At 43.6% G+C, this 27,749-nt stretch overlaps 1 protein-coding gene across 1 annotated transcript in view; it reads left to right on the top strand.

Annotated features, from left to right (window-relative positions):
- CLASP1 (cytoplasmic linker associated protein 1) overlaps positions 1–24,749 on the top strand; it is a 171,773-nt gene extending 147,024 nt beyond the window's left edge. The window contains exons 31-37 of the mRNA XM_082054938.1: positions 4,307–4,457; positions 5,485–5,731; positions 6,426–6,616; positions 8,278–8,406; positions 16,306–16,512; positions 18,737–18,853; positions 20,602–24,749. Of these exons, the coding sequence (XP_081911064.1) occupies positions 4,307–4,457; positions 5,485–5,731; positions 6,426–6,616; positions 8,278–8,406; positions 16,306–16,512; positions 18,737–18,853; positions 20,602–20,688 (1,129 nt within the window). The 3' untranslated portion in view covers positions 20,689–24,749. The remainder of the gene's footprint in view (positions 1–4,306; positions 4,458–5,484; positions 5,732–6,425; positions 6,617–8,277; positions 8,407–16,305; positions 16,513–18,736; positions 18,854–20,601) is intronic.
- The last annotated feature ends 3,000 nt before the right edge of the window (positions 24,750–27,749 follow it).

Below are 27,749 nucleotides of genomic sequence, written 5' to 3'. Positions count from 1 at the left end.
CCTTGCTGCATGTTTGGGGTCAGTTTGAATCTGGTGAAATAGGGTCAGATCTCAAGCCCTATGAAGGTTTGCTGGTTGTGTAGGGCCTGTTTGCAAGCACTTATAGAGGTACCAGGAGCCAAACTAGACAAGCTCCATTTGGGTATCTGATTAAAAGCATCAGTTCCAACTTTCCTTTCTCCCAGGGAAATCCTGTTGCTTGCAAATACCTGCTTAGAGTTTGAATACAGATGTGTGGTTGGGGATTGTTCACTTGGAACATATTAAGAGTTGTTTGTAGAGGCTATATCCATTTGTAAAGTTTACTGGTTGGTACAAACAGGGACTATTTTTGTGTGAACTATATCATTATGTTAGGAATAAAAGTGGAAATTAATAATAAAGACCAAAACAATGACTTATGGGGCTCAATGGAGTATTCTTGTTTAATTTTGTTTCTATTAATTTTTTTCTCTCTCCAAGGCAGCATGACAGCACTAAGCCACTCAGATTATAGTTTCTTTTTTTTTCCTCCCTCTCCTTTTCTCTGTTTTTTCTCTCTTTTGTTTCTCCTCTGATCACGGCAGTCGGTTCTGGGGTTGGAGTGCAGACGGGCTGTCGAAGCACCCCCCTCCCCTTCCTCAGCCTAACTCCATCCCCACCGCTCCTTCCCACAAGACTTTCAGACGCTCTTACTCTCCCAGGTAACAAGCTACCTGTTAAACCAACTTGTCTGAGGTGTCACAGTATTATTTACCTTTCACGCTGTAGGATTTGTTCAAATGTGGGAAATGATTTGCGGAGGCTTTGGTTGAAGAAGGAAAAGAGTTGACGATAGCTTTCAGAAAATGGAGGTGGCAGGTGGCCGCTTGCTCGCTGCTTGGAGAACCAGCAGCATGCAAGTGGGAAAATAAAAATGAGGAATTTTCCCAGACTCTTCCTCCCTGCCAGGTTCCTGAATGGGTTATACATCTCACAGTTGGTTTCCAATGCAGAACACAGTTGCTGAGCACTTTTGGCAGGTACTGGTTGTGTTGTGACAGCACAGGCAGGTCTTTTGATTTGGCGACACTGTGCAAGCGGCACATGGATACTTTCATCCAGGCAAATGTGGCTCAGTAGGGATTTCACATCTGCAGTAGTGAATATCCATAGGACAGTGAGGATGAAGCTTGCATGTATGATTTTACCAGCTGCTTGCACAGTGTGATTGTGGAACATCTTGGAAATCTGTAGTATTGAAATTAAAATCGTCCTTACCACAAGATTTAGAGGTTATTGATTGCTAATTTTGACATCTCTTCCTGTGCCCTTGCATTTTGTTCCAGTCTGCATACAGGTCTTCAATCAGTATACTGGACTAAAGCTGTATACTGGTTTTAATAAAGACCCCTTCTGAATACAGATTTGTCAGACCTATATGCTAAATTCCTTGGATTATTTTTAAGTTTATACCTGACAACAGGCTGGCTGTAGATGTGGTTTCTCCTGACTTCAATATACCTGTTACCTGAGGAGGGACTACATACAAGTCTTCCTTCAAGCAAGAAGTTGCTAATGGAAAAACTATCAAAGAAAAGCAAAGAAATTGTTCTTTGAAGGCTCAAAATCTGGGAATCTGTGGTGACTGAGAAAACAAAATCTCACAGCCTGTACCTCTGTGAATACCTGCAGAATTTATACTTTAAATCAATGTTCTGACTCTTCTAGGACACTAAGATATCTGTGGAAGAGATCTGTGTTGATTTTTTGAATTAAACTAGTTGAGATATTTTTTTTTTCCTCCATTCATCAGCTGTCACCAAAGTTTGGAATAATTTGATATATGTTCCAGCCCAGAGCCTGAAAGTGCAAGGAAGTAGGTTACTGTGTACTGCTTGAGGATGCTAAACTGTTGATTACTTACACATAGTTTGGATTGGAAACTGAATAAAAGTTTATGGAAGTAAAATGTATTTCATGTCAGACTGTAAAACTGCCAAATTATATCCCAATAAACTCGTGGAGAGCTGCATTGTTTTAGTGCAGCAGAGGATGGAAAATAATGTTGTGACATCCTTAAACACTGCTCATCTCTACTCACTTCTTATTCATCCTGTGACTTTCCTCTAGTTTTCGGCATGGGTCATATTTTTTTTTCCTTTTGTACCCTTTTATTTTTCCCTGAGAGATGGGTGTAGTTCCATTGTATTTTTTTATTCCCCCCATTGTGTTGTCTGTGAAGTATTCTAGCACACATACTGTCAATAGACGTGTGTTCACATGTAGAGTTTTTGTTCATGCAGAACACAGACATAATGTGATCACCTACACAGGCTTACTCTTGACATATGAAATCACTGGATTCTTTAGATTTTTATCAAAATGTGGTTTTGTGCTTGGAAAAATGCATCAGACCAATGACTCTTTCAGAAATTGCCTTAGTCCTTTCACATTGCCGAGTCTGCACTTTGATCTGTTCTTTGCCAGCAGTTGTGGGGCAAAATTCATCCCTGAGGAAAGAAACGATGATTTTAGCAGAAGATTTAGTGTCAGTACGTTTGCAATTATTTCTCTTTTTTGTGTGACCATTGGTAAGTCGTGTCATCTCTTGGTGTGGGTACGTGGTACAGTCACATGTACACCTTCCTGAATGGTGGTTTCATCGCTCACTTAAATATCGTGTGAAGAACCTCTGGGAATCCAATGTGCTTGAGCTCAAGATTACTCTTTTTGAGATCCTGTGAAACAAAGTTGTCCTATCCCTGCCTGGTACTTATAAAGAATTTAAGAACTGCCTTCACTTTTGTCGGAAAGCCATCACAGTGCATTAGTGTCATTCAGCTGGTTAAAAGCTCTAAATACTTTGACTTCTGTAGGTTTATAAACGGCTTTTTTTTTTTTTCCTGCTCTTGGCTTCTCTTTCTTCCTGGCCTGACAGACACTGTTTAAAGCTGGGGAGTTGTTCTTTGGTTTCTTTGCCAGAATACGTCGTGCTGATGCTTGTGCGATTGCAGAGCGAGTGAGTTGCGTGGGAGCCAGGCATTATGGCTATTTTCAGTGTGTTAATCCCAAAGGAATTGGGCAGCACCAATCTTTTCCTGTCTGAAGTTCCTGAGTTTCTTCCAAAAACAAAAAAATTAGTGGTTCTAGGTATTAAACATCCTACTTTTAGTTCTGTTGAAAATAGCTGTGTACCCAGGATCAGAAGGGAGTTTTTTTCCCCACCCATCTCACAGGGAATCTTTCTTTTGTGGAATAGGAACATGGCTCTTTGTTCAGCCATCCTCTTCCAAGCCTATTCTGTCATCCTCCCCCAGCTGTTAAGAAATAGTAATTCACCCCTGTAGGGAGCCACTCCTTGGCATTTATTGACAAACAACTTGATGTAAATGTCTCATATTCTTTTGGTTTATTTGCTTCTGGTGCTACTAAGATCTGAGACTCCCCCAGAGGAATTGTTCTCAGTTACTGGGTCTCTTCAGTAAGTCTCTTGGAAAACTGATTGTCCTACAAACTCAGCTTCCCCTCCTAGACAGAGCAAAGCCCTGCCAATAATGCCTTTTCATTTTGTCCAGGTTTGTTGGAGCTTCTCAGCCACATCTTTTCATATCATCTGCCCTTGCATGCCTGGTATTTTTTCACACAACTTAATTTTGGATAACTCCTCGAGGAATCCAAAAACTCGCATGGCTTTATGCTGCTCAGGAATTTCTGAGGAACAGACAGACTGCAAGAAGGCATCAGATTTGAGTGAGAGAATTCCCAAACTTAGGCTCAATATTGAAATGCATCTTTTATCAAGGCATCCTGCAAGTGGTTTTGGTTTTACTATGCTATAAATGAAAATGGGACATGTTAGACTAAGGTTTATGACAAGATGCATTTTCCTTTCCATTTAAATCTGTCACATTTTAATCCATCGATAGAATATGTTTAATTTATTGAGAAACTTAAATTTCATTGATTTCATTTCCATCATCTGTCACGACCCTTTGAGTTGTCGTTGTGATTTATTTACTTTATTTTCCTTTCTAAATAACACCATTACCACACTGGGGATAGGTTTTTGGTTTACCGAAGCCAGCACACTCACTCCTGTGGAATGTGACAAACAGTGGACCTGATTTGTGACACCACTGATTTCAGTGGAGCTTCTCCTCAATTTAGCCCCATTGAGGGGAGACTCAGACTTGAAGTCTGCTTTGATTCCATCCATGTTTTGTTACCAGTCACTCTTAGAAAGAGTATACCAAATCATCTGTCTCTGACTTGGCGTTGTTTTTGTTAACAGTCAAAAGCGGTTTCCAGTTTCATATGTAACATTTCATATACGTTTGGTCTTTAGTATGCTGGATTATGACACGGAGAACCTAAATTCTGATGAAATCTACAGCTCTCTTCGCGGAGTCACAGAAGCGATTGAAAAATTTAGTTTCCGTAGTCAAGAGGACCTGAATGAGCCAATCAAACGTGATGGAAAGAAAGACTGTGACATTGTAAGTATTTAATTCATGTCCCCAGATAGCTGAAATTTTAGAACATTTTGTTCAAACTTGGCTTTGGATTGCTAGTGTACAAAATCCAGTTATTCCTGCTGTATTCTTGCAAGTGTCTTTGGCTTATTGGTCGCTAATTTCTTATAGCTACATTATGGGGTCCCACTAATGCAGTCCCTTGCTCCTGTTGAGTTCTGGCCCCCTGTGAAATGGACTCACTGGGTTTCTGACGGAGTCTCATGTACGAAGGGAACAGTACTAGTGTTCCTCAGACTCAGCATGGCTCAGTGATGATGTTTTCATGGACTGTGTATAGTTAGGTCTGTGACTGGCAATGTTAGCTCCTAAAATGCATGGGTGGTTTCCCTCACAAGCTTATTATTTCATGTATAGGAAGGCCCTGTAATCACTTTGAGTGTGCAACTCATATCGTACCTTATGCAGCATGGATGGTTACAGAATTATCTGCCATGTAAGATGCCATTGATCCTTATGAGTCCCTTCCAACTTGAGATATTTTATGATTCCATGACAGTTTTGCATCCTATCTGGAAAAAAAAAAATGAGTTAGCAGATTAAGTTAGCCTTCAAATCTAAACGTTTTTGGTCCAAGACTTTTCTTTGGGACCCTTCTGTTGTTCATTTCATGTGATGTTGCTAAGCAGCATCCAGTCTCCTCTGTCAGTGGCTTGTGAAGTTTTGTGAGGAGGATGTTGCTTTTGCTTCCTTTCCCTTCCTTAGCAAATTGGTCCCGTTCCAGAACTTATAATCTTTGCCAGCTTGTGCAGTTTTAGCAGTATTAACTTAGATTTAGGAATGTTAGTACAGCTTTTTACCCTGTGATCGTGAGATTTTTTTAACGGTTGTAGTTACCTAAGGGAAAGAGGTGGTAATCTAAGTTTTACTCAAGCATTATGTACGTGTAAGTGATTCTGTGCATCGTCATATTGGTGTGTGAACTCCAAGAAAGCTACGGCTTTCAGAATTTGAGTAATCTCATGTATTTTCTGTCTGTTTGATCCTCCAGGTGTCTCGAGATGGTGGCCTCGCTGTGCCTACCAGCGATGTCCGTGGAAGCAGTGACATTGTGGAAGGTGGAAGGATGGCTCTAGATAACAAAACCTCCCTGCTTAACACCCAGCCTCCCCGCGCCTTTTCAGGGCCACGTGCTCGAGAATATAACCCCTATCCCTACGTCGACGCAATTAACACTTATGACAAGACTGCCCTGAAGGAAGCAGTGTTCGATGATGACATGGATCAGCTTCGGGATGGTTTGTATCAGCATATCTTAAAAAAACTGCGGCAGCTTGTTCTGTTACTTTTGTATTTGTGGATGGGGAGCGCTCCCAGATAATGCCTGCCCATGCATTTGTTTTGTATTACTTTTCACCTGGTCTTTGGTCATTGAGAAAATGTTATACTGCAGTTTTAATTCTCATTTGCCTAGAATTTCCCTCATACTAGTCCCTTGAGCATCTACATACATCTGTAGGACACTATTTTGGGCACCTTCCACTCTTTATGACTGAAACTTCTCAATAGCTCTTACTGAGTGTTTCACTTCATTTAAGCGATGCTGCACCTTAGCTTTATTTTTTTGCAGTACACTGATGAGTCACAGTCACTGTACTTTGATCTAAAGGTCATACATGCAATCGCTGGTTTTGGGTGTGTGTGTCTGGGAAAAAATGTGGCAGTTCTCATCTTGTAGAAGTAATTGTTGGAACTGGATGAAATTCAATCATCATCTCTTCCTGGTTCGTTAGGAGCCATCTGCAGAGTCATGAGCTGTGTTATGAACTCAGGTGAGATTGTGGGTTAGTCAGATTCTCTTGACTGGTGCTTTTTTTGGGCAGGGGGTTGCCCTTGTTACATGTACTCTGTTCTGTAGAGGGTTAGTAATCTTGACACCTTTGATCTTGTTCCCCATTTCCCCAAATGACTTGCTGCCATTTGTCCTAGAAGTACCCATTGACCATTCAGATTTGGTGGCTGATCTTCTGAAAGAGCTCTCCAACCACAACGAGCGGGTGGAGGAGCGGAAAGGAGCTCTCCTGGAACTGCTAAAGATCACAAGGGAAGATAACCTTGGAGTTTGGGAGGAACATTTCAAAACCATTCTGCTCTTGCTGCTGGAAACGCTTGGAGACAAAGATGTGAGATGTAGATTTTTTTTCTTTTTGTCTTACCTCTCTTTACGTTACTTCACCTGGGGTGATAGTTCCTCCACACTAGGTTAAATTAAACCTGCTGTGCTTGTACGGCATCTCAACAGTGATGCTGCATTACTTGTTTTTTTCTTTTGAATGTTGACAAAATCTGATTTGCTTTTCAGTGTGCGCAATGATGAATTGTAAGCCAATCTGAAGTGTTCCAGTTTTCCCCCCTTCCTCTGGAGTGTTAGTAACAAATAACTAGGAAATTGAACTACAATCAGAAAAGGAGTCATTTTCTAGTCTTGAACAAAAACTATCAAGATCTCAAAAGTTTTTCTCTTCCAAGTTAAATGAAGCTATAAGCTCTTAACTGTATCATACCCATTCCCAAAAAAAAGGAGGATAAAAGCACCTTAGAATAGATGGGTTTTTTTCATCTGTGGTTTAAAGATCCCAGGCTATTAGATCTCATGGGATGGGTCTCTGTCTCTTGCAAAAATGTGATTGAGAACAAACTATGTTTACAGTGGATCTTGTTTTGAAGTATTAAAAAAGCTGCATTCATATCACAGCTTTCTATTTGATAGCTGATTAAAGTAGCAATTTACAGGCTGGAGTTTTCCTTTTTCCACTTGGGGCTGTATGTTCAGCTTGCAGCCCGGTGGTACTTGTTAAAGCTCAGCACCCTGCTGCAACTTCACATCAGGGCCACGCTCCATCTGGCTGTTACAATATTCCTGCTTCAAACCACACACAGTTCTTCCTTGTTTCATCTGATTCAAAATCCATTGTATTTCCCATACTCTTTGTAAAGTATACGGTACACTGTAAGAAATTTTAATTCTGAAGCTTTGTAGGTGGCTGGTGTTTTCTGAGTCGTTCTTAGTACAAGCATGAGCTGCTGTAGCCCTACGTGTGTAATAGTAGTATCATCACACGTGTACCAGAAGATACAGTGGCTTTATCTGAGTGCATGGGTATTGTAGCACTGCATGAATAGCAAAGGACCTGCTTTAAAGGCTGAGTGTAGAGGAAAGTAAATATTCCTCTGCCGAAATGATAGAATCTATTTGGAGTGGCCACAGGCCAAAAACTTAATGTAACAGTTATGAAATTGAAGCAGGTGTGTTAAATCCCTTCTGCTAATGATATTTTGATATAAAGGATTAACACATAGGTCAGCATTGACTACAATGACTGACTGTTCTTGAAAGTAATTTCCATAGGATTTGCAGGAAGAGAGTCGATTTTACTGCATTAGTACATGAGAAACAGCTTTGTTGCACGGATCATGCCCAGTTTGATATCCGCAAAACTAAGCAAAAGAGGAAGGGCAAAGTAAATATGATTTGAGCTTCTCTGTAGATTAATGCAGACATGCTGCTTTGGGTACAAATTTGTACTTCATTGCCAAAAGAGTATCGAATTTAATAGAGTAATTCTGATTATTTCTTGTATCTGTGACAACAGTCATTTTATGTGATTTTTGTGTCTGTGCACGTGTATGCAAAAGCAAGCAAGGAGACCAATTCTGAATTTTTGTTATATACATTTCTCTGCTCGCTCCACTGGAGCTGGTAGAGTGATATAAGATTTCTGGCAGCGTAGGGAGCCATGATAATTTACTTCAAACTTTCTAACGTGCATTTCTCTTGATACAGCATTCAATAAGAGCCCTGGCGCTGCGAGTCCTGAGAGAGATCTTACGGAACCAGCCAGCGAGATTTAAGAATTATGCGGAGTTGACCATCATGAAAACACTGGAAGCACATAAGGATTCACACAAGGAGGTGAGTGGTCCTTTCAGTGTTGCTACTGGGAAAGCAATATGGACCTGCTGAAGAAATGTGGGAACCACGAGATTTAACAGGCATACATGTTGACCCGTCTTGACAGTAGAACACAGTCTCCCAAGCACGAAGAGAGAGAATTTTTATATGCTGAAGCAGGGAGAAAACAAGTTGAGACTGACAAGAGCTGTTAAAGTGGATTTGGGGCTATCTGGAATTGTAGGCCACTGTTTGGCAACTTCCCAGGATTTCCTTGCCTGTTCAGGGAGAGGCCGAGACCCTGTAGTATAAAAGCACGTTTAATAATTTTGGGACACTGTGCTCCATCTGTATGGGTAAGGATGGGAAATGTACTGGAGAACACAAAGCCCCCCATGATCAAGCAGAATTGTTGTGAAAACTGAATGGTGAAATAAGGCCATGCTGGAGAACTGGGAACTGGTGAGTAACAGGAGAAAATGGGCAAGAGGCCACGCTGCTGAGAAGAAGCTGGGGCAGAGGAAGAAGCGAAGGGAATTGCAAAGGTGAATTGCATTTTCCTCTTGTGAGAGAACTGTGTAAAACTGAAGGTATCTTCTGGAGCAAAACAAAAATAAAGGGACAAGATGATAATATTTTAAGTAGATCATTCAAATTATATTTATAATCAGCCTTTGTAGATTGACTTCCAAGCTGTATCTTTTCATCTACCTTGTGCATGTTGAGAGTCTGAGCTATACCTTGGGAAATGCCACATTAATTTCTCTGTATGTCTGTGATGACTTTCAAAGCAAGGACTTTGGTAACAAATGTAAGACTCTACTGCTCTGCAACAGGCTTGTTCTCAACTAGCAATTTTAGGTATCTCTGTTTGGAGAGCTTTGGCCATTAAAAAGACCATTGTGTAGATCAGATGGCTCCAGAACAATGCATTATTGGCACAAGGTTATGTTAGCTGTGCATAGCAGAAACTGTACTATTTAAAAATCAAAACAACAAACTGAAAAACACCCTCAAGGAAAGAATCTAACAGACTGGATTTCCCTAAAATGCAAAAGTAGAAAATTTGCAATCCTTTAGTGAATGAGGACTGCTGTACTCTGCCTACCTTCTTCTCCTTGATTTAGAGCCTTTGCACTCCTGTCATTTTCAGTTCAGAGTAATAAGAAGCAGTTGTAAATTGATTTCCTGATAAAGCAGTCAGACAAAACATTGTGTTCTGAAGGAGTGCCTTTTATTGGCAAGTTTTCCTGGTTGCATACTTCTCAGCTCACCTTGACTCATTGCCCTTTGTAATTTTTTTCTGAGAGTCCTCCAAAACTGCCATTTCTAGCAGACGTTTCCAGACTGTCTCTGGCACTGTTTTTAATGCCCCTCAGAACTCCATGTCCTCATGGAACTGGTGGGTTTTACAGAAATACAGCATGATGTTGAAAACATGGCATTTTTTGCCTCTGTCCTCCCCACACTGTGTTTTTCAAGCTTGTGGTATGGAGTGGTTCTTCAGGATTTGCATGAGATGCCTCATAAGAAAAAGCAGAGAAAATAAGTCTTTGCTACAGAGAAACGAAAGCTGAAGCCAGGAATGAAGAGATGCGAGTTCTGGCACTTCTTTATAGAAGAATAATTCATAGCTATATTGCTATCAGCAAGTAGCTACTGTGCTGTACATAGCATGCCTTTGATTTGCAATGGTTTTGCATGGCATCTTCATAATTAAGAAATGTCATATTTGCAACTGCTGCCTTGAGGCCTTTGGGTGGCAGCTGTTACAGCAGGATGCTGTAGGTATACTCCTATTTTTCTGTCTGGTGCTAAACAGTTGTGTGTGCAGCAGTATTAAGTGGTGGCACTGGTGCTGGATTTTTCATTTCATGCATGTGTTTTTTTGGAACCCTGTTTAAATGAGGCTCTCAGAACCATGAAATGCATAATCTGCCTGTAGGTAGCTTGAGAGTATCAGCATTCATTAAGTTAAGAAAGGTTTCCCAACTTGCATGTGGGTCTCTGCATGAACTAGGCTAAAGATAGACCTGGAATATGCTTTAGGTACTTTTACTTGTAGCTGGAACTTGCTGATTGAGTTAAGCCTGTGAAAAATTAACGAGGGTCCATTTGGGCATGGTGCAGTTGGTCAGACTTGGAGCCCTGGGCCAGGAGGTCACACATGCCCATCCCATAGTGACCCTCCGGCTTGGTCTCCCTGCTGCCTTCCCAGCACTGCTCCTTCCAGGAGGGGTGGAGGAGCTGCTCTTTGACTTGATGCCACTGAGCGAGAGACTAAGTGAAGATTCACCAGTTTGTGATTGAAGGGCACTTCTAAAAAATAGCCGAAGGAGGAGAGGGAAGAGAGGATCTCAGTGGTCAGTTCTATGCTTTTCTTTTTCACTAAATCAGAGCAGTATTAAGGGCAGTGATGCACTGTCTTTAGACTATGCAAAATTAAATCTGCCTCTATACTCTAAAAACTGTTTTGAGGAAAGCTGCTATATAATTTAGTTAGTAAAGTGTAAATTCTTGTGCCAGCAATGCCTTGATGGGATGTCACTCCATAGTTTATGTTTCTGGGCTGCTTCTGCCTTGTAGTAGAAGACAGAAGCGATCCTGGTTTTACAGCTTGAGATCCTTTGGCATGCAACAGGCTGCATAAGTCAGCTGAAAATGACTGTATTGAGCAAGCTGTATCTATTTCAGTCTTTCCTACCTGATCTTCCCTTTCAGCACAGGGACTGCTAATTGCCCCAAGTTCTTGCTCCCATTTTCTGTTATGTATGGTCCATGGAGAATCAGTCCAAAGTGACCAAGCAAAGATGAAAGAGTTTGAAGAGGAGCACGGTACAGAATTCTTAATCTCAGGTACCGTCTCCAAGAAGTCATTGTACTAAGAGGCAGTTTGTTGGAAATCAAAAAAAAGGTTCATTTGTCTTTCTAAATTCCAATATTGCTGCTGTTCAGCTTGGCCAGGAGGGATAACAAGTTGTAACCAGCATATTCACCACATAGCAAATACTACCCCCTCCTCCAGCTGAGTGCTAATACCTAAAGATTGAAACAAAAGGGTCTGTGGTTTTATTCCAGGTTATGTGATTCAAAGTATCAAAGCACTCTTAGCATAGTCCGGTATCTTGGGATGCTTGGAGAAACTGGGTACATGGAGTTCCGTGCTGAGTTGCACCTTGTGAGCGCAAATCCAGAGTTTGGCAAAGCACAGACCTCCATGAAGGGTCAAAATTAATGTAACCCTGGGCTACAGACTAGAAGACTCTGTTTTGGGATCCATGTTTAGTGTGCATTTTTTAACATCGGCCTGTTTTTAATATTGGTTTTAGTATAACAGTCTGTTCAGTGCTGTTGATTTAATGGGATGATGTGAAGAGTCAGGCCTGCTTCAGTCGCAACTGTAAATATTTATGGGAGTTGACATGTAAATGCTTTTCACTTTTGGAGTATTTGAGTGTAATTGAAATTGTGTATGGTATTAAATCTTGTTGATTTTTATCACTCTTTGTTTGGAGTTAATTGGAAGAGAACCATCTTTCTGTGGCCAATTAGTTAATATTAACTCATTTGTTCCAGTGTAGTTACTCACCCATAACTAAGGAGAGATGCTGCCTGCTGACCCAATACCGTTGCTAGGACATTCGGATTCATACCAGCAAAATGAGTGTAATTTCTTATTATTGAGTATATTAAACCAGAAGTAGTTCACTATTTTGGGAAATGGTTGAGTGAAAATCACAGGATAGCTAATTCCCTGCTTCTGTCTATGCCACTCTGTATATATCTAACTGATGAGTATTTTTTCTTGTGCCATGTCTTAAATATCTAGTTTTAGTTGTTTATTATCCAGAAGGTCCATAAGCCTAATTGGGATGTAACAGCCTCTGTTGTAACCTTCTAAAAGAAGGTGAAAAAGAAGAAATCACAGCTGTCCTTTAACTGTAGATAATTGTTACTGTTTTGCTGAGGTGCTTTTAGACTGGCCTCTGACACTTATAAGATGATTTGCAGCTGTCTTCTGGTGTGATTTATGTATTAATATAATAGGTTCCTGCAAAATGTAGCTTACTAAAGAAGGGCACTAAACGATAAGTCTTTAAGGTTAATTGATACATACTTCATGCTGGAAGCTTCCAAGGGCTGCAGCTTGGCAGTTGTTGATGTTTCATAGTATATGCTTCTGTGCTTTTTCTAATTCCCAACACATTTCAGATATTCAGTGCACAGGAGAAGCAGTCTAATCTACCTCATCTCCTCTGAATCCTTTATAAAAATCACATTGTTTTTTCACCTGCTTAGCACTCCCCATTGCTGAGTCCACTTCCTGCTTTGCAACCCAGTTCTTAATTGTTTGTTCCTGTCTGGATCAGACTGTAAAGCCTTCAGGGGCAGGAATTTGCCTGGCTAGGTACTGGTAAGCCTCCATCCCCTCCAGCTTAGATTATTCAGGCTTTAACCACCTCTAGATGGCAAAAATTGGCTCAAAAACATAGCTGTGTGCCTTGTAAGCCGGAAAGCAAAAACCTTGTTCTTCAGCTTAATAAACTTCTCTGGCGCTCTGCATGTTTCGCAATAGCATACAAGGCCTCTAAGTTTTCAGCATGGTTTTACCTACACTGCCTCATCCTCTGACTTTCTGCAGAGATGGTACAACTAGCAGTTGTAGCAAAGTACTCCAGCTTATATTCCCACGTGCAGCTCTCATCTAAGTGTACAGGTGTTGCTCTGCTGAGGTCCCAGCAGGTTACACTGATGCCAGGTGTGGCCAATGAACCTGGCATCTTCTGGATATGTGTTTTTCTTATTTGCCAGTAGTTGTGTCACTTCAAAGCAGAAATGAAACCATCAAAACTCTTCAGAAAGCTGCTGCACATTGACCAGGATTAGATGACCACAGACAAGCCACTTGCTGCAGCCATCAGGCAGCAAGCAATGTCTGTAATACACTGAGAGAAATATCTGAGCAAAAGAGATTATGCACAAGAGATGGAGTCCTTGTTCTGGCTGTATCAAGCGAACAGGATCCCATGGCTGCAGTCCATTGTGAACCAGGTAAACCAGTGGGAATGTCATCCAAAGTTTGTCCAGCAAATTCTGTAGAATGTCGATGATACCAATGTGCTTTTCTATTAAAAGAAAGGTATCTGTGACAGATGTCTGCCTTGATCACACTGTTCCTAATAGTGCACATCAGCATATCGCCTCCCATTTATATCAAAAAGCATTTCATGTGCATATTCCTGGAACTATCTAACCAGTAACTCCTTTATAGCAGTAAGGAATACATTGTTAGAGGTGAACAGCCTACCTGTGTGCTACACCTCACTGGCTTCGTGTATGTGAATATGGTTCCTTCCCTGAAGCAACCTGGCTGAAAGTATTACCATTTCTCTCTTTTTGGGAGACTCACTGGAAAGGTCTTAATGCACCATGGATGTCTTTAAAGGAAGCCACCAGCAAACACAGCTTAATTTATGGCAGCAGAAGTCAGGCTGAATCTAGTCTCTAGCGTATACAGTGTAAGTTAAGCATTTGCCTTAAAGAAGCAGGTTTTTCTCCTTTCCAAAGTGCTATCTTGTAGATCTGCATTCCTGGGCTACCTGCCCTGTGTTGAATGGTATCAAACTATCCAGTTCAAGCCATGGTTTGCTCTAAGCTTTCACTGGGAGGTAAAATCACGTTTGTGACATACCTTGAACACAGCTTAGTGTCTGTGTTTCAGCAAAACACGGCAGGCTCTTGCATGTCTTGCTTCATAGCCACCCTTTAGAACTCGCTTTTTCCAGCTACCATCATCATTTGACAACTTTGCTAGTTTTCTTTCATTTTTCTGGGATCACTGAGAATAATTATATTAGGTCAGACAAAAAGTTTGCTTCACTTGGTAGTCTACCTGACAGCGACTAGCAAGAAGCAAGCATACAGTGATCCTTCCCTGAGGATGTTCTCCCTTCTTCCAGCAGTCTGAAGCTTACAGCCTTCCCATGATAATGGTTCTGCCTGCCTTCCTCTGTATTTTGGCCTTTGTTGTTTTCTTCAGTAAATTTGTCTAATTTTTAATCCTTTTGTGACAGTGAGCTCTCCCTAGTCTGAATGTGTAGCAGACAGCACCCTTTCTTTTTCTCGAGTTTAAAGGATGTATTTCACAGCCACAACTTGTGGTGTCTGCTGTTAGTGTGAGCCATTCCTGTCACTTCCTGGTGTGTATTTGTTGATCTTACCTCCAAAGATGGGAAGAAGACCTGTTGCTGTTGCGTGATGCTGTTTGCTCATTTCCACGACTCCTTTTAAGGTTGTTTCACTCTGTTGGTCAGATTTTAAAAGATTTCTTTTTTTTCTTTTTTCATATTGTATGGTAGGTATGATTTGCAAGACACAGGTGTTATGCCTCATGGCAAAATATCTTTGCTAAACTCTGCTATAATTGCATGTTCTTGTTGCCAAATGACCTGGCATTTTGTATCTGGATAATGCATTTTGCTCTGTGTGGGAATGCAGCTGATTTTTCTTGCGTAACCAGGTGAGCGCATGTAAGTATTCAGAGACGTGCTTTCCCGAAGTCGATCTGGATGGCTGAATGTTTTATCTTGCCAAAGCCAGAAGGAAAGACCGTTTGGACAGGTCTGGTACTTGCATTGCGGAACAGTGGCATTCGATTTTCTGTGCCAGCAGGGATGAGCTTGTCTTTTTGGCTTACCCTCAGCTGGTACTGCCTACACCCTGTCCCCTGCCGGCCCTTTCCAAGGGAGCCGGGAGCGAGTTACCTGCAGAGGCTCTGATTCAAGCAAGCATGTAAGCACACGCTTGGATCCCATTGACGTCAGTGAGACTTCAGCATGTTATTAAAGTTAAACATATGCTTCAGGGGTTTGCTGAAGTGTGGCTCGGATGCAGATGCTGTCTGCCAGATGTGCTCTCAGAAGACTTGGAAGTCTCCCTGGTGTTGTCACATTTACAAGCTGATATCAACAGGAAGCCTGCTGGACATGTGTAAAGTGTCCTTCTGTGTTCAGAGGGAAGACGCTGCAGGGAGAAGTGGTGTGAAATACCCAACTGCTGTGTAAATGCGGCCAGATCCTTGCTAGAAATGGGCAGCTTTGTTGAAAGGAGGACTTGCAGGGGCATAAATAAATCCTGCACCTTTACAGCTTCTCTTGCTGACCTTACGATGTGCAAAATATGTATGAACTTTTCTGTCGCTCAGGCCAATAGTGGAATTGAATTTATGATCTCCCTTGTCTTGCGTGACTGCTTTGCAGTGTGGGCTAGTTGCAAAAGGTGAGTGCAACCACTATTTCCACTTGTTCTTCCATGTTAGATAGCGATTCCAGTGCTGCCGTAATGGGTTAGACGTGCTGAGAGCACAGCTGCCTGGTCAGGGATAGCCTGAAGCCTGTTTATGTCTGTAGATTACAGCATAGTATAGCTAGGAAATGGCAGGACAGATCTGTGTAGGCATGGGTGTCTCTGCTTGGGCACCCAAGCACTTGGCAGGTGAGAAGCGCACTAAAAGGTGCAATGGTGTCATTCATTTTAGTGTTTAAGGAGATAAAGTTTGTATTAAGTCTAAGCTGGTGGGTTTAGGTTCCTTGACAGTGGCTGGAGAGATGTTATTGTCTTTCTTCTCCTAGGATGGGGGTGCCTATCTCTTGAGTGACAGATGACTTTTTCAAACTAGCCACAACTTTGACACAGTTACATTAGGCAGAATGGACTTCTTACTGCTGGCTGGAACAAAGATGTCACTGGAGGCAAAGGAAGTGAATTCTCTGAGCCAGCTGCCTCTTGGTAGAGCCTCCTGCAGATTTGTTAATGACCATCCCCGAGCACTTCCTGGCAGTCATTCCTTGTACACACTAGTGGTTTTGGCTGTGATGTGTGACCTCTTTAATGTAAAGTTTTGCTCTGCTTTCATTGCAGGTCGTCAGAGCTGCTGAAGAAGCTGCTTCTACTCTGGCAAGTTCCATCCACCCTGAGCAATGCATCAAGGTGCTTTGCCCCATCATTCAGACTGCGGATTATCCAATTAACCTAGCTGCTATCAAAATGCAGACAAAAGTCATCGAGAGGATTTCCAAGGAATCATTGCATCAGCTCCTTCCTGATATCATTCCTGGGTTGTTGCAGGTACAGAATCCCATGTTACAAATGCACATCCCTGAGCACAAACCACCATGGAATGATTTCTGAGGTCTGAGAATGATGGATCCTCTGGGGCCAGATTTTGTTAAAATAAAGTTTTGATCCCTCAAAGCTTTTATATTTTTGAGCTTTTATTAGTTTTAATGTTAAGGAAAAGAAAACTCAGATTTCTACATGTATGTTCCGCAATTAGACGCCTTGGCCTGACTCCCTAAACAAGCCGGTAGCTGCTCTGCAATAAATTTGAGAGTAGGAGTTAAACACATATTATGCTGTCTCAGTACATCCTAAGCAATACATCTCATAGTCTCCTTTAATTCTGCTGAGCTGTTCTGCACTTTGATTGTACTTTGCACTTGAATTTGAATCTCAGCAGGCAGACTGGTCCTTTATTCTTTCCTCTCTGAAATCGTGACCAAACTACTCGCTGACTTGATTCAGCATCTTTCATAGCCCTCTTGGGCTGGGTGGGGAGCTGTGTTTTTGCCAGTGCTAAGGCTTGGTCTTACATTGTGAATTTAGTGTTCAGCACTGGCTGTAGCAATGTTGTCTCCTGTTCCCCTGCACAAGCAGCTGGCAGTGCCAGAGGCTGCGATCAGGCTGCAAGCAAGAAGGAAATAAGGAGGAGGTAGCAGCGAGGGAGGAGAGAGAACTTGTATGTGTTTAGTGGGAAAGGATTGTAACAGGAACAAATCAATGTGAAAGGGGAGATGTGTTTGGGTGGATAGGGCTTCAGTGGAGAACTGGCATAAAGAAGCTACCTTATTGTGAGTGTAAAAAGATGACGGACAAGAGCAAAGTCAGAAATTCCCCTTGCGCATCCTGGCATTTGTCCCAACTTTGCAGTGTCAGTTCTTGCCATTCTTTTCTTAAATCACAGTCTCTGGGAATCAGGCAACTGTATTGACTTACATTTTGCTGTAAAATTGTTGGCCCCTAGAGAAACTTGAGGTCAAGCAGAGTCATCTGATGAGTTCAGGAGCCTTTGGCTTGGGACCCAGAGAGCCCCGTGTCCCAGCTGTCCTCCCAGCAGGAGGACTCCTGTCTCCATGGATGTTCCTCTGCTGTGGGCCTGGGCCCTGCCTTTTTTCCACCTTGGTCCTCAATAGCCTGATGTTCCTCTGGGCTCACCCAGGTCTCCTGCTTTTCTAGTTCAGCACTCTCTGGGATTGCTAGCCATTATTTCAGACTGTTTTGGCCCTGCAGCTAGAACGTCAGCCTGGCAGCTCCAGCCCTGCCGCATGCCTCCTCCTGGCAGAGGTCACCCTGCCTCTGGAGGAGCCATGTCCCACAGCCCGAGGCAATGCCTGCATTTCTCATAGCCTGGCTGCTTAGTGACAGATCTCTGCCTGAGATGGCACTGATGTCACTAGCTGCTGAGCTAGTGTGAGCTCTCCTGAAGCTGCCAGAGATCCAGCACACCTACAGGGGTCTTTCAACCTGTTAATTTTCTGGGGTATTTCCTACGTGACAGGTCATCAAAAAGCTCCAGGTTACAGAGGCAGTTCATCTAACAGACTAGCACATGTGTGTAGTGTTGTTATACACAGTCTTTAAGCCCAGTGCTTTCAAAGAGTTGGAAAACATCCATGGTGCCTCTGACTTTGCAGTTTCTAATGCCTGGATAGAGCTATTCTGTCCAAGAGCTATTTGGATAGCATATCTGTTCACAAAACAGGATTCTGGTTTTCATGTCCCAAGTGATATAACTCTCAGGCCATTCTGCTGCAGAAAATCCTCTCCATCTGCTGCTTTGCTCTCAGGAGCAGAACTGGTTTCCTTTGGGTTAGATTTGAGTTAGGAGAGACTTTTCTGTGGCAAGCTGGGAGCACAAGGGTTCTCCTCCAGGAAGTCCTGACCATCCAGGATAACAAATATATGGTCATCTGAACTGGACACAGGAGTGTGTATATTTGATAGAATCCTAAGCTCATGTTGTCTTGCTGCTTAATGCTATAAATAACAAGATGTTAATAACTTAAAACATGATAGTAATAACTAATAATATAAGGAACAAACAGGAAATACTGGGTGATTGTATTCTCCCACTGTTTGAATATTCAGGTTGCAAACTGTTATGTTAAGCAGGACCTTTCTATTGATATGTTAGGTCAGCCACATTTGAAAAATGTTCATCAGCTCTCCAGTATATTGCTCTGGAAGGATGTGAGTGCTGTGTGACTTCTGACCTTTTTTTCTTGTTTCCTAGGGTTATGATAACACGGAGAGCAGCGTCCGTAAAGCTAGTGTATTTTGCCTAGTGGCAATTTATTCAGTAATTGGAGAAGAACTGAAACCTCATCTCGCACAACTCACGGGAAGCAAGGTACAAAAGTAATGTGGCTCTGGTGTGATAATTGCCAGCCGAACGGCTTGCTCGACTGACAGCAAGACCAGTGGCTTCATGGTAGCTCTGGGTCAAGTTCCCTGTACCCTGTTAAATCCTGTCTTGCCCTGCTGAACGCCACTAGAACGGCACAGCACTTGCTCAGCCAGTGCCAGCATTGGAAATCCCACTAAGCAAGTTTCGATGGGGTTCAGGGATCAGTTCCATGTCTCACTTGTTCCTGTGTAACTGCAAGCTGCCACCGAGCGGGTCCTTCCCACTACGGCTGTTTTACCTTGGCTCCTTGGTGTTGCATCCAGGGGTGACTGTGCAGGGAGCTGGATCAGCTGGCAGCTCTGGCTGAAAACCAGATCTGCAATACAGATTAATTAGCTCCCAGCGCGCTCTGCGGATGCACAGGTAATGTAGTGCAAAGAGTGCCTGGGATGGTGGGAGAGCACTTCCTTTCAGCAGCAGATTGTGATTAGGGTTGGTAGAAATGCAGGTAAAGCTTCACTCTGAAAAGCATGGCTGATGTGTCCCTTTCCTCCTGGGACACCAGCAAACTCAAGTGACCCTTCAAAGGGCTTTGTGCCCTGGAGTCAGGTTAGCAGTAAAACTCAAATTCTGACCTGATGCTGCAAGTAAAACAAAGTCCTAATTCAGCTCTGTCCTTCAGTCAAGAGCTGGCATTTTGTTTTGAAGCGGGTGGTGGTAGGTTGCTTTTCAGAGCTGCTCAGGAAGCAGTCACAAGATTTCTTCTCCTGTTTGAAGTCATCATACCCAATATTTCTCTGCACTTTTAAGATGAATTCTGCATTTTTTTTTCTGAAATAGATCTCTGTATATGACTATCTACTTAGTTCAGAGGGCTTTTTTCTGTTATTTTTGAGCAATAATTTTATTTTGTGGTTAGGAAGTGTGGTGTAGACCAAAACAACCTGAGACTGAGGACAGTTGGATTTTATTTCTGAACTGAGTTGCCTTGTCCTTAAATTACTTGTGCCTCCAAATTGTTCTGGAAAGACACAGCTAGGGATGCTGAGGTTTACCTCATTGTATATAGGCAGTTAGGAAATCCCTCCATAAAATATTGTAGAGTATTTATTATCCCAGTATCCTAGGTGCCACAGTTTTACTCCACCAAATAACTAACTATAAACATGTGAGTAATTCTTCTGGCTTTATGCAGACTGCTTTCGTGTTTAAAGTTAAACATGTTCATGAGTCATGGCAGGATCTGGAGCTAAGGTGGGTAACGCAAAAAAAACAGAAACAAACCCATGCAAAGGAAGTAGATAGTCATAACAGCTGCAGCTTCACTAGATGTATCAAATTAGTGAAGTTATTTAAATGTCATTGAAAATTGTATAAAGCAGAGAGAGCTCAGGGTGTTTCCTAGGAGGAACCTTGGCTCTTGGAGCCCCACTGACCTCTGTGGGAATCCTGCGTGCCCAGAGGAGGCTGCAGGGTTGAGGTCTGTGAACTGATGGCTGCTGAAGTGAAAGGCAAGGGATTTTTCTAAATCCCATTAAACCTGTGTGTAACTTCAGCAGGACTAGGCATACCCTCCTGCCTCTGTCCTTTCTGAAATACGCTCTGCTGCTGCGTTTCCTCCAGAGAGCCCAGTGTCAGCTCACTCAAAACTTGAGTTCACCACAGAATGCAAGTTTTAAGATTTGCAGTTGTTGTCTGCCTGGTTTGTTTATTCCTGGCATCTTCTCCTGATGTTTGTGTGTTTCTTTCAGATGAAGCTACTAAACTTGTACATAAAGAGGGCCCAGACCACCAACAGCAACAGCAGTTCTTCTTCAGATGTTTCAACGCACAGTTAATAGAGATATGTGGACATATGTGTAGACTTAGAAGCAATCAACGGTGCCTCTCGGAGACCTTTCTGCTACTCTTCACTGGCGCGCTCCATCAGCTCAAGGAGGCCATGCAGATATTTATTGCAATCAGTATTTTAGTCTCTTAAAAGCTTTTATGTAGAATCTTACTGGTATTGAATGTAAAGGAAGCAAGGTCTGTGTTGCGGTTTTCATTAAAAGTGAGCAACAGAAAGCCATACTTAAACATATTTGTATAGCCTGCTGAAATCTCAGAAATATGTTTAGGTTAGCATTCTAAAACTGAGTCCAAGAACCTGGACACACGTAAAGGTCAAACAAATCTTGTTGGTTTAGTTCATACCCAGTTTTGTTTTCTGTGCGCTAGTTACCTGCTCTTTCCCCGTGGCTGCAGCCGTCCTGGCTGGGTTCTCCTCTTCTTACAAGTCTTGTGATCCTGTTTTGTACTCCCTGTTGCAGCTTGCCTAATGTGCAGGGCTCTCTGGGAGGAGATCGTTGCAGATGTGGCTGTGATTCCAGCCTCAGATGCTTTAATACTGAGAGATATCAAGTGAGTAATGAAAAAGTTCTTTTTAAACATCTGAGTTTTTGTACATAGTTCTTCTGACAGACCTATGATGGGCTGATATCTTTGTAACTGCTCTCCAGTAACTGCTCCTTTCATTGACTGTGTAAATATAGCTCCCCTTCCAACCCATGCAACTCTTTCATATGCTCAAAAGACTCTCCAGGTTATTTGTTACTCTCCAAAGGGAACCTGAGACCTAATGACCTAATTCTGGGACCGATGTCTGTGATGGGACACTGGAGTTAGGTGCGTGGGTGTTGGATTAGGCTGAGCGTGTCCATGGGCGGTCAGCAGGACCTGGCAGGGCTGTATCTTAGTGCTGCCTTGTGAGGTTACCCCGTTTTTCTTGAAGTCTGTAGCATCAAAGGGCTGATCTGCCGCTCTGACCTGACCCACTGGCACTGGGTAGTGAATGGCTTTGTCCCCACAACTGCTTTTACAAAATGTTCATCCCAGAGGACAGAAGGGGCACCTGAAATGGAACAAAAAGACCCTGTGGAAGCAGCTGCTTGAGCCAGCTGGGATAGTGCTGGTTGCCTGCCACAGCTCCTCCTGTGCCTGAAGAACCTGCAGAGCTATCATCTGCCTTCAGAAACCTCCTTCTTCCCAGCCAGCCCCACACACAGCCCTGCTGGGTGCTCTGCATTTCAAAGGGGTGCAGAGAGCCCTCACTGGGCATTGCTGTCAGCTGGTGCTCTGGATGAGGGTGCAGTGGGGCAAATCCTTTAGCAGCCTAATGACACAGACCAAGTCAGAGCCAAACCAGCAGCAATCAAACACCCTGTGGCACCACCCTTTCCCAAAGTGAGACTCCCCTGTTTGCCAAGGGTGAGCTCCCCCAGCCCCTGCCTGTCACCGGGGGAGGAGGAGGACGCTAGTGCTGTGTCTGGCCCTGGGCTGGGTTCTGGCTGATGGGCATGCCCACCCCAAATCTACAGAACTGCATTTTTTCCCCCAGTACCAGTGATAGATGGGGATGGTGGACCTGCAGCTCACAGCTGCAGCTGTGGTGATGGATATGTGCCCCTGGCTGCTCTTGGTGCCTTGGTCTCTCTCCATTTCCCCTTTGGGGAGCTGAAGGGACACCTTGGTAGTGTATTGAGAAGATGAGTTTCCAGTACCACAGTGGGGATGGTTAAGTCCCATTGTCTTCCCTTTCCATCAATTCATCCCTGTATGTCTCAGCCCTGGCCCTGAGGACTGATGCTGGGAGGTGACGCTGGGTGCCCACAGCCCTCGAGGCCCCAGCTCCCACGGAGTTGAGGCTGCTGGGGACCATGCGAGATTGGGCTGCAAAGCTTGTTGGGTCCTTTTCCCAGCTGACATGAGAGCGGAGGATGTGGCCTGCTCCTGAGCTTGTCAGGATGTGTCCAGGCCTTTGCTGGCTGCAGGGCTGATTCCCTCATCTTTCCCAATGAGCGATGCCATAGCAGGAGAAGTCATGCCATCCTGGTGGGTGGGATTCCCCCAGGGTCCTTCTGCAGGCTTAGAAAAGCCATCCCTGTGAGGAGGAGGATGGGCTGCTCCGTGGTTGGCATCTCCCTTTCCCTGGACCATTTTGTTTCAACATCTTTTGGTATGCTTGTTAGAATATTTTTTTAATGTTTTGAATGATTCAGATTATCTTAGTTTGCCACAAATTTATTTTCCCTTTTGAGGAAATATTCAGCCAACTTGTTGGCAGCAGTTAGCTGTCTTGTTTGGATTCTTAGTAGTGGGTTTGGATTTTTTTTTTAATTTGTACTCTTAACTGCTTTGTATTTATGCCTCTCTCCCCATCGCAGTTCAGCATCTCCTGTTCCAGTTCTGGGATTCAGAAGGTCAGCATAGCTGACCAGATGGCAATTAGTCCCTCCCAGCTGTGATGGAGCTTGGTCCATCACCGTTTGCTGTTTGTGTGTTTGTTTGTGGATTTTTTTTTTTTTTTCCAGTTTTGAATGGCACACTGTAGCAAATCTCCAGGAATTGAATTCCTTCTCAACTGATTTTATATATTTTATAAAATCCTGTTAGTATGCACTGAGAGTGAACGCACTGTAACGTCCCTGAGCTGACCCTGGCATGTGTGCTGCCACCGCAGCAGGTGACAGCCTGTCCTTCAGACGACGCTGTGACCTGCTGCCACCGACTCCGGTGACAAGCCCGTGTTTTCTGATACTATTGGCACCCTCGGGGCTGCAAATGGTAGAACAGGCCTTACTTTCTGAATCAAATTCAATTCTGTTTGTCAACAGATGCTCATTAACGTGCTACTTAATTCCGTTATGTGAGTCAGTCGAGGACTGTTCATCCTTTGAGTACTCTACAAGTATGTTATACCTGTATACAGTAGAGAGCATTCTGCTTAGATATTTATAAATCATTGCGTATAATGTACATAGTAACGTTGTTTAGTATGTTGAACATGACCCGATTTATAATTTTGTTTGTTTCCTTTGAAGTACTCAAAGGGCTAGCTCTGAATGTCACCTCTCATCTCCAGTGTTCTGACTTCAACAAGCTGTACAATCTTTTCTTTTTGTTTTCCTTCCGCAAGCATAAAGGTCTCTCTGGCTGCAAATCACAGTGTCCACACATGCTTGCAGAGAAAGATCTGCACGCTGGCAGTGCCTCACCGCACCAGTGAAGCTTGTGTTCATGTTGTTCTGGCAGTAGGCACCTACTGCAGCTGCCTTTTTTTTTCCTTGCTGCCCATTATGCAGGGCTTCAATTTTTCGTACCTTTAAAAGAAAAAAAAAAAAAAAAAAGAAAAAAATAAAAAAAAGTGTATTTTCTTTGCCCACCATGCTTTAAAAGTCTGAATGGGAGAAAACTCTCAGCAGACAGCAGCTCCTGGCTGCAAGGTTGCCGAAATCTCAGATGTGGATGTTTTCTCTGCCATTGGCTGCGCCAGTGCTCCATGGGCATGGGCAGATACCGGCTCCATCCGCCCCACAGGTCTACGTACTGTAGTTCTCATGTAGTGCAGAAATATCGAGGCATGTGGCTTTCTTAAGGTACACTATGTGTGCTTGCCTGGATTACAATACAATACAAGACTGTCTTTTTTATTGCTTATTACTAGCTTACCAATAACCTGTATAAGTAATGTAACTTGCATCTTTGTCATCGAAACGTTTTCTCCCCACCCCTTTATTTATCAAGCATAATATTACATATTAAGGGACAGAAAAATAGACCTTTGTAGTATACAGCAAAACGTTGCTAACAATGTTTTAAATAGGAAATAAAAACTGCTCTGAAAAATGCCAGCCATGAGAAATGACATTGTTGGCACCGTGTTCATGCGCATGTATTTTTTTCTATTTTTTTCCGCTTTTGTCATGTTACATCCATATCTGTATTTATATCTTATTTGTTTCACTTTTGAGTGTATCATGGCAATTGTACAGATGTTTTTTGTTAACATTTATGTGATAGAATTTGCTAAAAAAAAAAAAAACACCTTAAAATAAAACCTTTTGAGTTTGCCCTAGAATACGTGGAAGCTGAGTTTGTTTTTGAGGAGGAAATACCAAAGCAGATTGATTATTCAACACGGCTCCTCACTCCAGCGACCTTTGCTTGTAAAGGATTTGCTTTTATTCCTGCCCTGCTGCTGTTGTGTTTTCATGCATTAATGAAAGGGTGTGTGGTGGGCTGGCTCCTTCCTCCAGGCACCAGCCCGTGAGCAGCAGCAGGCCCAGCAGCAGATGATCTTTTGGGGTGATGGCCATTCACTGTCAGCTTTAAAAAGCTTTTGGGAAGTCATTATTTTAGGGAATTCATGTGACCTTAACAAACTGGAGAGCTGTCTGCTGTTTGAAAACTGATGGTCTTGTGCAAAGTCATGTAACTTAAGGAGCAAGGGCTTCAAAAGATGGCTGTGTTACGAGGTTTGTTAAGAGAATTGCAGAGGTTTTAAAATATGTGGCAGTCGAAATTTGGGTGATGAAGTGTTTGAGGAGGTGAAGGGGTGCTGGGAACTGCACAGGTCTCTGCCTGGTACCAAAACACAAAGAACTTGAATTTGAAGTGACTGGGGAGCCTGAGTGCTCAAGCGCTTGTGTGTCATCCAGGGCAATAAAGATGATGACACCTAAACCTGTAGTGAAGCCGTGCTCTACGCTAGAGAAATGACTTCCTCAAGTTATGACTTAACCTTGATGCTGCTCCTTTAGCATCAAGGTAAAAGGTCCTCAAATACCTGGGGGTGGGTGCAAGGAAGTCAGGAGATCGTGGGAGGTTCAGATTTCCTTTTGGAGGTTTTGTGTGTGAAGATTCCCAGACAGAGGAGGACATGGAGAGTGTTGCAATGCATTCAGGACATGGTGGTTCTGCAGGAATCCTGCAAGAGGCTTATTTTAAACTGTACTTTTTAATCTCCAGCTAGTTACTGAGCTAGAACAAGTTTGACAATTTTTTTTGAAGTTTCAGACAGGAGATAGTTTTGTTTAGCTGCAGACCCTTCACAGCACCAGCAGCCCTCCCTGGTGTCTCCTGCTGCCACCAAGCGCTGCCCCTGCTGGCCCAGGGACCCTCCTGCGTCGGGATTCAGGGGCTTAGCTGGGAGTGAGGAGCAGTGGTTGGTCTCCATGCTGCAGATGGACCATCTCACCCCGGCGCTGCCAGGGTCTCTTTTGACTCTGCTGTGTGTCAGAGCAGTGTGATGGAAGGCCCACCCTTGGCTGTGACTCTGGATTCTTCCCAGGGTGCTTCCCATGTGATTTTTTTTTTTTTCTTGAGCAGTGCCAGGTACTTGTGGTTATAAGAAAGGGAAGAGGGAATGAATAGAGCACTATCTCGTCTGTGCCTTGTAAAACTCCAAATGCTGGCCTAAATTAGACTTACAGCCCTGAGGGATTTGGAAAAGCTCTGAAGTCTGAGGCATTGCAAATGTGGTATTAGACAACCCAAGCCAGGGAGCTGCATTTCACTGACATGTGCTTAAAATGGTCAGTCCTTGCAAAACCCTTTGCGGGGGGTGAGGAGAGGGACATCCCGCAGACACAGAAATAGGTCATTCTGGAAGCTTGTGCAAGACTTCACGCAGAGGGCTGTCTGCGTGTCATTTCCTACTGGAGCACCAGGCAGCAAGGGTTGGACGTTGAGGTTTGGTGTTTACCTGCCCCACCTCCAGAGAACACCTCTCTGTACCCTGCAACTGGGTTTTACCAAACCAAGCCCTTGGGCTGCTGCTCAGGTTATAAGGCAGAAGACCAAGGTGGAGCTGCAGCTGCTGGCTCATCACCAACTACTGCCAGATGCACAAAGCTCCTCTTGGAGAAGTTGTCATCTCCCAGCAATGGCTCATGCATCTAGGTACTCACTGCCAAGTCTGAACCTCTGTTGATGTCCTTGGAAAATATACAAATATGGGCTTTGGTGCCAAGACTTGCCCCTTTGGGGATGCCAGCACAGGCCCCCCCTCTTTGCTGCAGGAGCTGCATGGCAGAAGGCCACAGTTTTGCAGGATGCAACCGCAGCAAGTGAAAAGCTCAACAGGAGCATCCCAGAGTGGTTACTCCCAAAGAAATACAGGAGCAGAGGGAAATAATTGCCTCATTCAGTCTCCTGGCTCCTTCTGTGCTGGATTTTGGTGTGTCCGTTATGGCCGAGGATGCAGCATGGTGGCAAGAGGGTGTTTGTTTATTGAACCACCTCGAAGTATCTGTTCCTTGTAGCTCCGCTGCCACAATGTTCCCTGTTGTCCTAAGCTGCATGATTGCTTCACAGATGGAGAACGAGGAATGGCTGTAATTGCTGGCTTAGAAGGTTTTGCTGGGCTCTCCCCTACAGTGAAGGACTGGAGTTGCTGCCAGCAATTAAAGGTAGGTAGGAGATTTCTGGCAAGTGTTGAAGGCTTGCTCTAAGCACTTGCAGACCCTTCCTAAGTCATTGATCTGGAGGGTCTGAACTGCCGATTTCTCTGCAGCCCAGCTCTTTGCAGTCGCCTTCAAGTGACTTTGGGACCCTTTCCCTCCCACGGAGGGATGTGCCGAGGAATGGCTCAGTGCATGTCAGCAGAGTTGCACTCCTGGACAAGGTGCCTTATCTTAATTTACTCAAGTTAAAGAATAAGATGTTTTGGCTTAAAACCCCTGAGAAAGTGCGGCTCAGCTGATCAGTGGTAAATTGATAAGTTAAATAATTCCACTGCTTCTGATTGTGCAACCCAATTGCCTGCTTGTGCAACCCTTGTTTACCCTCCCTGAGCAACTGTTGCACTCCCCTCTCTTCCCTTTACCAACACAACACATTTTTCCTGTTTTGCCGTTTCATACACATCCACGCAGGACGGAAAGGGCCTTCCCAGGCGAGCGTGCTCCAGCCCCGCAGGAGCTGGCTGGAAGGAGGCTCAGTGCAGAAAGTCACATCGTACCTCAGGGAGAAGAGGACAGACCGTAAATCTCCATCCCCTTCTGTGATGGGAAAGAAAAAAAGAAGTCCTTCAAGGCTTTTGGGAAGCTACTGGGGCAACATGGGTGTGGGAGGCAAC

This window comes from Streptopelia decaocto (genome assembly GCF_964273445.1).
Source record: "Streptopelia decaocto genome assembly, chromosome: 6".
Taxonomy (NCBI): Eukaryota; Metazoa; Chordata; class Aves; order Columbiformes; family Columbidae; genus Streptopelia; species Streptopelia decaocto.
Note: the sequence above shows the minus strand (reverse complement) of the source record. Positions and strands in the feature narration are given on the sequence as shown.